This window comes from Pelodiscus sinensis, chromosome 4 (assembly GCF_049634645.1).
Source record: "Pelodiscus sinensis isolate JC-2024 chromosome 4, ASM4963464v1, whole genome shotgun sequence".
Taxonomy (NCBI): Eukaryota; Metazoa; Chordata; order Testudines; family Trionychidae; genus Pelodiscus; species Pelodiscus sinensis.
Genome location: NC_134714.1, coordinates 93,052,629 through 93,065,617, shown reverse-complemented (window position 1 = coordinate 93,065,617; position 12,989 = coordinate 93,052,629). Strand labels below are relative to the sequence as shown.

At 41.0% G+C, this 12,989-nt stretch overlaps 1 protein-coding gene across 7 annotated transcripts in view; it reads right to left on the bottom strand.

Annotated features, from left to right (window-relative positions):
* Positions 1-12,237, bottom strand: part of ANO3 (anoctamin 3) — a 380,410-nt gene extending 368,173 nt beyond the window's left edge. For 2 of the 7 annotated variants that reach the window (XM_075927756.1, XM_075927758.1), the window contains exon 1: positions 11,674-12,236. In XM_075927756.1, coding sequence (XP_075783871.1) covers positions 11,674-11,763 — 90 coding nt within the window. In that variant the 5' untranslated portion in view covers positions 11,764-12,236. Of the gene's footprint in view, positions 1-4,511; positions 4,600-11,673 lie in introns of all 7 variants that reach the window. The other 5 variants (XM_075927760.1, XM_075927761.1, XM_025185005.2 and 2 more) reach the window with 5 other exon arrangements.
* Between the last annotated feature and the right edge of the window lie 752 nt (positions 12,238-12,989).

Sequence of the window (12,989 nt, the reverse complement as noted above, 5' to 3'; positions counted from 1 at the left end):
GGAAGTAAATTGGAAAAAGATACGCAAACTGCATTTCTTTTTCTGATTTATCTTTGGAGTTTAGACATAGCCTCAGAGAGCAGCTTGCCGGGGCAGCCATGAGGCAGAGGAGCTAGGTTTTGGGTCTGCAGTAGGCCACACTGGCAATTGAAGCTGAGGACCCCTGGAAAAAAAATGTTGTTATTTTGGTGGCAAATGAATAACTTTTAGAGGAAAACAGAACACTCAGGGGTTTGGCGTTTCTGGACAGACTGTTTCAGCTTTTGTTTGTTACAAGCCAAAAAACAGTTTTCTATGGAGAAGCTGGACTGTTAAAAAGCCAGTGTGCATCAACACATGTCAAACATCTCTTTCCTATTCTAAGGACAGCCTATGGTATGAGAATGCCTTCTCATTCAATGACCTGGCAAGACAAGATGCTGGCTGCATTTTGCAACTAAAACTCTTAAAAGGTCATATAAAAGTTTATATGAAAAAGTAAAATAATTTTGTATTTTCAAGGCAAAGAAAACTTCCACCTTGGGGTTCAACCCTGTCAAGTGACTTTTGGCATTAGGCAACATTTCCTACTGGATCAATTTATAATACTTCCTCTATGCCAGGGTGGAGAACAATGAACTCATTTAACCTTTTGTTCCCCAGAGAGCATGTAGTACTCAAGCATGATGTCACTGTATATTAATCACTGGCAAATACTGAACCTGTAAATGATCAGTGAATCTACATTGTAACAAGCACTCTACATCCAAAATATGAATCACTTGATAAAGTGAGGTTATAGGATAGGCATAATTTACACATTTGAATGGTGAGAACAAGAAGGGTGAAGAACTTAATATGGCACATGTAAGTAGAACAAGAAATAACAGAATGAAATTAAAATTTTTGGACTGAATAGCAATAAAGGTTGCTGAGAGATATACATACTAGTTGATGGACCAGTCTCACAATGGAAGTAGTGAACCTCAATGTTTATTAATCAATTAAATCTATACAAATTAAAATTAATGGAGATTGCCTATCTCCTAGAAATGGAAGGGACCTTGAAAGGTCATCGAGTCCAGTCCCCTGCCTTCACAGCACGACCAAGTACTATCCCTGACAAATTTTTGCCCCAATTCCTTAAATGGCCTCTGCAAGGATTGAACTCACAACCCTGAGTTTAGCAGGACAAAGGCAGAGTAATGAACAATCTTGTATTTTCAGGAAGATGTCTGAAATCAGTTAGATGAAATCCATCTCCGACATACATGATCTTATTGCCTTGAAATTGAATTCACTAACAAATACAATTTCTTCTCTAATTAGTAACAACCCGAAATAAAAGATTACATTCCAGTATATTGCACTGCAATGTTGTGTTTCCATAGAATGACTAACTACATGTAGATTTAAGATATTTATACTCATTAGATGACAAAAGTAAATGTAATTTTAGTGGTTCTTATTGTCCTCTGTTATGCATTACACAAGCCAATCAAAAAAGAAGGAAACATATACTTTAAACATGGACATTTTCCTTATCTCATTAATCCATTAACACTGTATTTTAGGCCAATTCATTTTACAGAATACAGATTTTAAAAGTCCCTGAAGGTGATTCAATTTTCACAAATCATAGTAGTTAGCATACTTAGAACTAGAAAAGGTCTTTTGAAAGAGTATGTGAGTATATAGTAAACTCAGGATTAATTATGCAAATTTTCTTACATATACAAAAAAAGTGTCTAATTCCTGGAGATAGTCTTGCAATAGTGCTTTTTTTCTTTTAACAGTAAATATCTCAGTTCAGCATTGCACATGGAGACTAACAGGCAGCCAAGTTTTCTCTCGCCATGTGCTCTTGGAAGACACTTGGTGTCTTCCAGCACCGCTTAGACTCATTTTTATTTATAATATTTAGCTCCAGCCCAGTTAACTGTGTATATCTTCCCATGAACTCATGAAAAATACTTTTGCCTATCACTGACCATATGTTTTCTGGCATTCTTGCATGACATCAGAATCTGGCCCAGTTACTCTGTTAAACCAGTGTAAAACTAGACATATCTATTGTATATAGTAGAGTTGCTCTGAAGTTTTACTGGTGTCACAGAAATAAACCTGGGTCATTTTGTCAACACAAGAACAAATTTAACTGTATTGTAACTTACCAATATTCAAATCAGTCAGTATATTCAGAGAAGCTGGCTTCGCAGTCCCCTTCTGCAGACTGATGTCTTCTCAGATGAAGGATAACACCAAATAAGGCAGGACTCGCTCCTTGGGGCTCAGGCCCTGGTATTTCCCAGACGCTGTGCCATTTGAGCCTTTGCCAGGTATATCAGTAGCTGATTTGCTAACACAAGTCCAGTTGCTGGTGTCAGAGCTTCTTCATGTCAGACAGCTGTGGTCAGGGCCTTGTTGACTGTCATGGGTTCTGACAACCGTGGTGGTGGGGGAGGGGAAATCACATGGTTAGGGTATAATGGACAGAGATGCAGATGGCCTCTGGAGAATTTATACAGTCTCTTCACTCCAGTCCACTCATGGATCAAATTTTCTGAACAATTACATTGTCCAGGGAAGGCAGAGATTTTAATCCACATGAGCTTCTCTCTCTTATCTTTATTTAATCCCAGTGTACGTCATTCCACCTAGTGTCAGAAGTCAAACAATGACATTTGACAACAGGTGAGTATACCTCAACAGGTGAGTATACCTTCTGTGAAGTCTGAAGAGCTGAACCAGTGATCTGAGTATGACTGGTATCAAAGGCTACATCTACACTGCACAGTTATTTCGAAGTAAGTTATTTCAGAATGGTTATTCAAAATATCTTATTTCAAAATAGCACGTCTACCCTGCAGGGAAGCCTCAAAAATAATCCAAAGCAGGCTTCCCTAATGTAGACGTGCGATCTCGATTTAGAGCCCCAGGAGGAATACTTTAGAATGGCCCTGGTGAGGAGCTATTTCAAAATAGCAGAAGTGGAGCATCTATACAGCCCCTATTCTGAAATAACTAGTTCAGAATAGGCATTATTCTTCGTAGAATGAGGTTTACAGAAGTCAGAATAAACCATCCGTTATTTCAAAATTATTTTGAAATAATGGAATTGCTGTGTAGATGCTCACATAGTTATTTTGGAATAACAGCCGTTTTTCTGAAATAACTTTGCTGTGTAGACACACCCAAAGAAAATAGATATGGCTTGAACTAATTGCTCCAACTGTCCTAAGAGGCGGCTGGGCTGTTCCAGGAGATGTCGGGGAACCCCAGGCTAGTGAACAAGTTTAAGATGAGACTCATGCAGGCCTGAACCATGGGGAATGATTGAAAGTATATAAAGAACAGAAGCCAACAATAGCTTGGGAATCCTCAAAACTAATCCTAGGAAAAAGAATCAGGGAGTGACAGAGTTGAAGGAGTCAGCAGGCAGCCAGTGCTTGCAGGTCCACATTCTGTACCTACAAGTGATAAATGCAGGTTCTGCACATCATCCACCAATTCCACTGGAGCCTTCATAGGGTCTGTGCTTGCATTTAGGGCCGGCTCAAGCCATTCCTGCACCCCGGGCAGCGGGCACATGACACATGCACGGCTCCACCTCCGGGCACACGGCGCATGCGCAACCCAGGCTCCCCAGCGCGCTGCACACCTTACAGCTGCAATCGGGTGCAAGGTGCCTGATTCCAGCTCTCAGAGGTGCCGCACGGCCGGGTGCACAGCGCCCCTTACAGCTGCCATCAGGCACCCCCCATAGGTTGGCACCCCGGGCAGCTGCCCGACTAGCCCCCCCTTAATCTGGCCCTACTTGCATCAGAGCTCCTGACCCCGGGGTGCGGGTTGCTCAATCTGTCAGGCCTTGTGACTGGCACAGGGACTTAACAGCAGAAATTAGGGGTTTAGGACAGATCAGGATCAGGGTGCCAGAATCACCAGTCAATTGCAGGGAACAGAGACCGAAGCTGAGGATCAGAGTCAGAATCATCAAGAGCAAGCTGGATAACAAAGAAGGAGAGGTCTCATGCATGGACCGGGCTCAGGCAAAGTTAGAAGGAACAAGCCAACACACAAATAGTCACAGTGGTGTAAGCATTGACCACATAGAGAGGAGCTCCAGTTTGCTGGCCCTTCCAACCCATCTGGTGGTGCAGCCAATCAAGACTCTTCTTCCAGGCTGGCTATGCAAAATTAAATTACCTAGAGGAGACTAGCTCTGCCACAGATTGCGATATGTGACAATACCCTTACACTGTAAGGGAACATTTCAGGTAACTTAGTGGATCTCCTCTCCTGGCACCTCTTGCATCTTGCAGCCTGTTTGATACCTCTGTGTCAAACTGGGCTCAAGCATGCAGCATACAGACAGGCTGCTAATAAACTATGACATAAGGCAGACCCATGCTCATTCAATAACAAAAGAAAAATAAAGAGAGCAAGCGTAGAAGACTGAAGAATGCCCTTTCATCGCTCCTACCCTACACCCACCAGGACTGAACACACTGCAATTTATTATTTGTAAGTACCTGTTAAATCAGGCAACATTCCAGGGCCATCTGTGAGAGCAGCACATGCTGTATGTCAACCATATCCTTTTTCTGTTGTTGTGGAAAACTGGAACATAAAATACTTACATGTTTGTGAAAATGTTGCTGACTGTTACTGACCAATAATAAATCACCGGAAAGATTTTCTTTAAATAGACTAGGATAAGTTGACCTGCCCCCATCCCCAGCTTAAAAGTAACTAGCTCATTAGTGGGAGGAAGAGCATAGAAACCAAATTATGCCTTTGGGAAAAATTAAATGTCTATATCCAGCGTAGTTTCCATCTATTGTAGCCATGCATGGACAGAAGTTGTGAACCCCAGGGGCAGTGATGACTGCTTCAGTGGGCTAGACGTCTTTGAGAATTTTGAATTATTATTTGGCTATAGGCCTACTGTGGGCTTTTTTTTTTAAAAAAAATGCAATTGTTAGTATAGAAAAAGAAAGCACAAAAAGGATTTCAACATACAGAACACCTTCAGGCTGACTAGCCACCATGCAGATCCATGTCAGCTTCCTTAATGTGTTCGCATAGTTGAGGCTTTGCAGCATAACCTGTACTTTAGTACTTCCAGATCTGAACATCAAGTTGCTTCTCCTTGGCCCCACAAGAGCTACAGAAGCTCCCAGTTTAATTTATTAAGCAATAGTATATTATACATATTAGTTTGGGAAGAATAGCGTCTACCTTTGTTTTAGTTCATGTGTTACAGTCCCTTATTACCAGGATTTGACACAAATTGTACAGAACAGTTCTGTTTGGCCTCCAAGGTAAAGAAAGAATTAAAAATGACAACAGCTCAGTAAGAAATCAATAGTTATTCTGTTATCCATCAGAAATAATGAAATACATTACATAGTAAGTGAGGAGTAGGAGATTACTAATAATCTATGTCTCAGCTCTGCCACTGAATTAATTATTTCTCTTGGTGGCTTTGCAATGAGCCTTGTCTTCATAGCCACGTAAGTAGAGGGGTAGTTTCCTAATATTGATCTTCCTGTTTAGTTAGTTTTCCCTAGAAAGGAATGAAGAGGGAAAAATGTGATCCTTTGTTGTGGGATGAGGAGGAGGGAGAGAGAGAAGTGGAAATATGGTACCTGATCTCCAGTATAAATTACAAAGAATTCCAGTTGTAATTACAAGTTAAACCAATGGGTTGCACATTTTAAAAACTGAAATAAGGGAAATAAGAATGAAGTCCGAGGCCCTGATCCTGCATTGATTTCTGGTCCAGCACAGATTTCACTTCACGACTGGTAGCTAAAATTGTATTTTAAATTAACAGCAACAACTGCTAGTATGTCATCAACTTTGTTCTCCCTTGCACTTTATCAGAGCAGCATGACTGAAGAATTAGGATGACTTGTCAGTGTGGCACAAAGATGATTACATGCACAGCTACCATTCCATACTGCTTGCACATCATGATATACATTTCATCTAAGTTTTCAATATCCAGAAGAAATGCAAGAGCAAATTATAAGAAACTCAGGAGCAGAATTGAATAATAGTGATTTAAGCAATTTTCAACAAACAGGATTAACTCAGTCTTGAGAGAATAACGGGGATATTTTTATCTTAAAGGGCATTCACAGGTGGCAGCAGTGTTGCTGTGTACTATGAAATAATCTAACGATCAGATAAAGTCTAATACAGCAGTTCCCAACCTTTCTTATACCACAGACTGGCAAACCCATTCACAAACTTGCAAATAATGAATACGCAAATATGCAAATAAAATGTTATCTGTCCGCCAATCCACTCACCCACTGACCCAGTCTTGTCACTGCATATCCCTCTACCACCAGCCCCAGAATTCTCTGACCCCACCCAGCCAACTCTGGGTCTCTGTATTATTAAACTTGCCTAACCAATCAGCTGATATCTCCTATATCCCACTAACCCCATTACCTTACGAGTCTCTCTCTTGCCAAGTCTGTCGCCCCAGTACTCACCGTCTCCTGCTTCCTAACAACCCCTGCTGCCAGCTTCTTTTGGTCAACCACCTCTATCTTGCCTGGAACCTGTCTTGTATCCACTGCCGCTACCAACCTTGGCTCGCTGTATCCCAGCAACCCCTGACTTAAATTGACAACTTCCCATTTCCCTGGATCCTGCCCCACTACTCCCTGATCCTGCCCCACTCCCCTGGTATCCCTTACTCCGCAAACTCCATGACTGCCTTTTGTACCAAACCCTGATACTGACCCTGCAATTGCCTGTTCCACAAACTCTAAGGCCCCAGACCCTGCTCAGGCACCCTCAGATCTGTTGTCCTGTGACAGAAGCACTAACTGCACTGCACTTGGCTCCATAACCACTGACCCACTGCAACTCATCCCCTCTTGCTTATTGACCTCTAACCCCTGCCCTCCCTTAACTCCTAGCCCTCCCCCTTAACTCCTGCCCGAATCCAACCCCTTGCTCCCCAGTACCTAACACCCTTTGGCCTCCACCAATACACCTTATGACCTTTGACCCTATAACCTCTGACCCCTACAGCCCATGCCAACATCCTCTTGCCCCGTGACCCCACCACACTCTCACCCAGCACCCCTTTGACCCTGCAACACCCCTGCACTCCCCAGAGCAAGGTTACCCCTTTAGGGAGCCTGGCCATTACTGCTGAGTGAGCAGGGGAAGAGGCCATTGATGGCACACATGCTCCCTCCTCCTTTGTGCCCCCTCCTTCCCCAAGCGTGGCTCCTGTCCATGGGGGCATAAGTGTGGGTAGTATGGAGCCCCAGCCAGGAAATCCTCTTACCTCAGTGGGAGGGAGGAGACAGGAGAGAGGCACCTCCTGCTCCTGCTTCCTCCTGCCACTGCCTCAGTAGCAGCAAAAATCAACCACCATGGCTGCCAGAGCTGAAGCCAGCTGCTATATGGTGGTGCTACCGCCAACAGCTGGCTTCAGCTGTGGTCGCTGCTGGCACTGGGACCTAAAGCTAAGCACATGAATAGGGACAAGCATAAGCACATGCTTAAATGTTTTCCTAAACCAGGCTCTCTAAGTGAATGCATCTCAGATTCTGACATATGGCATCTCCATTTCAAAGAAATCCTATGCAAATTTATGTGTACATTGGGCAACATTAGATATCAACCTTTACCACATGTGGCATCTGACTTCATCATCCTGTTCATAATATTTCCTCTTTTCCATTTGGGCTATAACCCACTATGGTAAAATTAAGCTGTCATGTAGGATCCCATATCCCCAATCCTGCTTCAGAATCTACTAAGGCAGATGACTATAGGCATGTGGCACCTCACTATAAATGTATAAAATCCACAATAGCAAATCCAAAAGCAAGATTCAAGTCCAAATTTATAAAGCTTTCCAGGTTACTTCCTGAACATATCTAGGAAATTTGGCATTATGCGTAAAGACTCTCCCTGTCAGGTTTTTTATACTTGGCATCAGATTATAAATCTAGATTGCCTTAAAATAGCCGATGTGTTAAGAAAACAGATCTGTTATTTTACTGTAGCCAAACTAGATCTATTTTTATCAATGGTCATGGCTGAGTGTAAGTTTCTCTTACAAAACTATATAGTGGAAGCCAAAGATTTTTGTAAACAAAGTTTCATTCAGACCTCAGCGAGCTCCTGGTAGCATTCATACCCACTGAAGATTTGCATCTTTGAAATATTAGTAAAATAAATGTCAAAACAATGCATTTTTAAAAAGCTAACACTGAGATTTTAATTGCATTAAAGCCACCATACTTCCAAAAAAAAAAGTTATTGATAAGTTACATTGTTATAGACATATTGGTTCCAAAATAAGTAACCTCATTTATTGACTTTTCCATTGATGTACAAAGATCATCCTTGAAATGACAAGGTTTGTGAACAAGCACTGCACAGTAGCTAAAGTGATTTGCTACTCTAAAAATAGGGAATTAATGCATAAGTGCAGTATAACTACCTGAATAAAAGCAGTAGTTATTTGTTGATGGATACACCCACACACAAAAAAGTTAACTGACATTTTATTTTATGTTATACTGCCCATATTTCCCCATATGCCATTTGCCACGTTTACCTCCATGGAGCCAATAGCCACTGCAGATATACCAAGAAATCCTTTATCTAGAGCCAAGCATTCAGATGCTGCAGAATATACTCTGAAGAGGAAGTCTGGGGTACTCACCTTGTCACTCTTAAAACCACCATCACCAATAAAGGACACTCCATGAGAGCAGCAAGTAGCATAATGGAAAAGGCCACCAAAACACCCCAAGAAAGCATGCTTCAATATTGGAAATAAAACCTATTGACCACCCAGGCTGTGTCTAGACTGGCCAGTTTTTCCGGAAAAACAGCTGATTTTCCGGAAAAACTTGCCAGCTGTCTACACTGGCCGCTTGAATTTCCGCAAAAGCACTAACTTCCTACTGTAAGAAATCAGTGCTTCTTGCGGAAATACTATTCTGCTCTCATTCAGGCAAAAGTCCCTTTTGCGCAAAGCTTTTGTGCAAAAGGGCCAGTGTAGACAGCTCAGATTTGTTTTCCGCAAAAAAGTCCCCATCATGAAAATGGCGATCGGAGATTTTTTTGTGGAAAAGCGCATCAAGATTGGGACAGACGCTTTTCTGCAAAAAGTGCTTGTGAGAAAAAGCATCCATGCCAATCTAGACGCTCTTTTCCGCAAATGCTTTTAACGGAAAAGTTTTCCGTTAAAAGCATTTCCGGAAAATCATGCCAATCTAGACGCAGCCCTACTGTTTTTTGTCATCTACTAACTCATACTAGAATCCATACAGCATATCAAATAATTACAATTAATACTTAAGGGGGACTACACCATGAATAATATTTCATGAACCTTCTCTTCTGGCCTTCAACCACCAAGCACTCCACAGACCAGGAACTACCAACTCAAAACAGCTCCAGATCCTTCCTGAACTGATGGAAAACCCAGAGACGTCTCCGGTGGCACATCTTTCAAGATCCATGGGTACTACATATGCCTATTACAGCATGTGATGCACTCCATCCAGTGCATCAAATGGCCCAACAGCAGCTTTGTGGGTTAAAAACAATCACTATGCTTTCAAGTGAATTCATAAAGGGAAGTGATAAATACAAATCCCACATCATGATGGGCAAACACTTTTCACAAAGTGATCACACATATCTAACTCATAGCCCTCATTATCAAAGGAAAGCTGCAGCTTTGAAAGATGAGCCTAGGAACTTAATTAATAACTGGTAGGTATAAAAAAAAATCAAGGCCTCCAATACATCAGTTTTCTGGCTTATTACAAACATTTGTAACCTACTAATTATCCTTTGTCCTATGAGAGCAACAGCATTAATTTGACCACTTCAACTGGCCTCCTGCAACATATATTAATCTTTTATGCTTAGTCTGGCGCATTTATATTTAGCTATGATACTCCCACTTTTCCAGACCTGAAGAAGAGGTCTGCGTGTCTCTGACCAACAAAAGTTGGTTCTGTAAAAGATATTAACTCACTCAGCTTGGCTCTCTCATACTACCATTCCTTCAGTCAGCAAGAGCACTCATGCCAAAGTCTCTTTAATTTACATGACTCCTTAACAGCATTTATTAACCATCTAGATATGCTGCAAGGCCTGTCTTTTTCCTTCAATATTTTGGAAGGAAATGGGTTGAGGATTGGAGAGAGCGCATCACCATCCGAAACTCTTAGCACCTACCAGGTACCTTGCTCAATTAAGGTTTTGATCTGTTAGGAAAATTAAGGGTTGGAACAGCTCTGGGCCCTGGACTGTTATAGAATATTGCACTTAACAATATTGTGATGTAAAACTGCTCAGTGCAGGCAATAAAAACTGGATTCCAGTCCTGCAGAGGCTTATGCATGTGTTTAAATTTACACATCCAAGTAGTTCCACTGAAGTCAAAGGGATTACCTCACTTGGTAGAGTTAAGAAGATGCCAAAGTCTTTTCAGGATTTAGGCTCTATGGATATTTTCATAGATTAAAAATGAAATAATTAGAAAAGAACTATTAACAGCAAGAAACAAATGTAGAGCAAGCAACTCACTTTGCTTGCAGGGGATCAGGTAACACCAGTTTATTTGTATACAATATTTATTAAAAGTTAGAATGTTTGAAGGGATAATTGCACATACTTCCAGGAGGCTCATCACTAAGAAAATACTCTTGCTGACAATCTTGTTTATTTATTCACCTGCTTTTGTGAAGTCAAAATTACATTGTCCATTTAGGATTGCTCTTCTTTCTCAAGGTAAAGCATTTCTATGTTCACCCTCAGATGAGGTATGCTTAGCTTGTTTGTTTTCTGTGCAGGTGCAATAATAATCCAGTTGAGGCTTCCTCAGTGAGTCATGTGAGGCAAAATACACAATGAAAACTGTGCTGTTGCCCACAGGGAGGCAGTGTATTTCCTAGATGAGCATTATTTGAATAAACTGGAAGACATTAAAGGACATAGGGGAGATGTCTGAAGAGAATTACACACACACCCTTGAATGTATATGAGGTATTCTATAAATATGTACCTGAATTTTGACACAACCAAGAACATTTTGAAGGAAATAAAAATTTCACACCCATGATGATAATTTTGCTCACATTTCATAGGATCTGTTTCAACTCTGTGTGCTCCTTGGGCAGCCTACAAAACCTACATATAAGCCACAAAAGGCAAGGAAAGAATTTCCCCCTGGATACTGTGAGGAGCCACTGGCAAGGGCTGGTAAGTAGTTATAGCTCTTGGTGCCAAAGAGATTTGGGGCTGCAGCACAACCCATAAATAACCCATAAAATGCTATTGTCTTATGTCAAGGCAATTTCATCCCCTGAAGCAGCCCATATTCCAAATAATGCAAAGGTGACTGCCACCTTTGTCTCTCCTTCTCTGAACTGCAGCCTCTGTATGCCAGCTATTAGGAGACACAAGAAATGCAGCCCCTTATTTTTTAAGCAGTTAGCACCTGATTTACCCTCTTTTCTGAGCACACCTTCTACATAAGCTAAAAACAAGAACTCTACTGATTACAAGGCCCTATGAAAATTATTCTTTATGTTCGGTATTATAGTTCATGCCACATGTTACATGCATAAATAGATTCAGCTTTGGGGGCAGGTGAGAGGAAAAGTAATCAATAAAAATGAAGCTTACCAGCAGGTGCAGAGTGTGAGATGTGAAGTTGAAGACTGCAGCAATCAGCATGTAGTTCGTTGGCTTTACTAAAAACTGATTTGGTACCATTTTCACCCTCCTTGTCTTCTGGAGAAAGTTTATCCAGTTCAACTCTCACAACTGACATTGTAAAATAATCTCAATTAAAGCTCTCGATTTAAAAATAATTTATATTATGCCCCCTCCCTCCCTCAAAAACACCCTTGTAGTCAACTGTCTTGAATTTGCAATTTAAAAAATAGGAAAGAAATATTTATCTAGAAATCCCAATGTTGTTTAAAAAAAAGCCACTTTTTAAAAACTGAGACCTGCTATTTCCAGTAAGCTAGATGCCAGTTCTGAAACATTTTCTGAAGTTATTTAGCTCGTCACAAGGAGAAAAAACTATTCCTTTAAGAAGTTCCCCTCTTTTTAGAGTGACAGCAGAATTATGGCATTCTGTACAGCTGCTACAGAAATAAACAGGGTAAGTGGAGACATCTGTATGCCTGCTAAGAAGTGGTCTCAACTTTGTTACAACAGCTCTAATTCACATCTTGTTACACACTGGTCCAGCGGGAGGGGCTAATCACTACCAATGAAAGCCAGTATATTTCACATGGCAGCTCATCAGCTGGGAGCTGGCAGCGGAAATGTGGAAGTTAGTTATGCCACAATTATGTTCCTGGGTTAAAATACTCAGTCTGTTGTCCCAGTGTTTTCAGCAAGATAACTGTACACAAGCAAAATCATTCTTTGAACAAAGTGAGAAGTATAGCCTTCATTTTAGCATATACAGCATCAAATGACAATCACTTAGCAATGTAGCAGTTAGGTTATAAACTGGGATCCCACCATGATAGCATTAGGTGAATAAAATGTTTCACTCTTTAAAGGAGCAAGATAAACTATAATCATCATTGTATTTTTTCCTCCTTGCCCCTAAATAAACCCAACAAGAGCTCATACATGAACTACAATCTGTTTCTGTTCTTGTTTTATTCAACCTCTGTCCCACACTTTAGGTTCTAAATAAGTAGTACCAAGAGAGGCACCCACTGGTGATGGTGGGAAATTACACAACTACAAAGACATCTCAGTGACTTGTAAATGCTTACTTTTCAAAGGATAAAGAGGGAGAAGGCTGCTTTGTCTTTGCACCAGGCGACTGTACAGACAAACAGCAGCATGGATGGCAGAATGTTTGCTATTTCAGAGTCCTCTACAGAACAGTAACCAGAGTGAAACATTACTGTTTATTTTGAAAATGAATTTATCATTCAAGAAAAATTTAAAAACCAATTAATAGTCTTGCA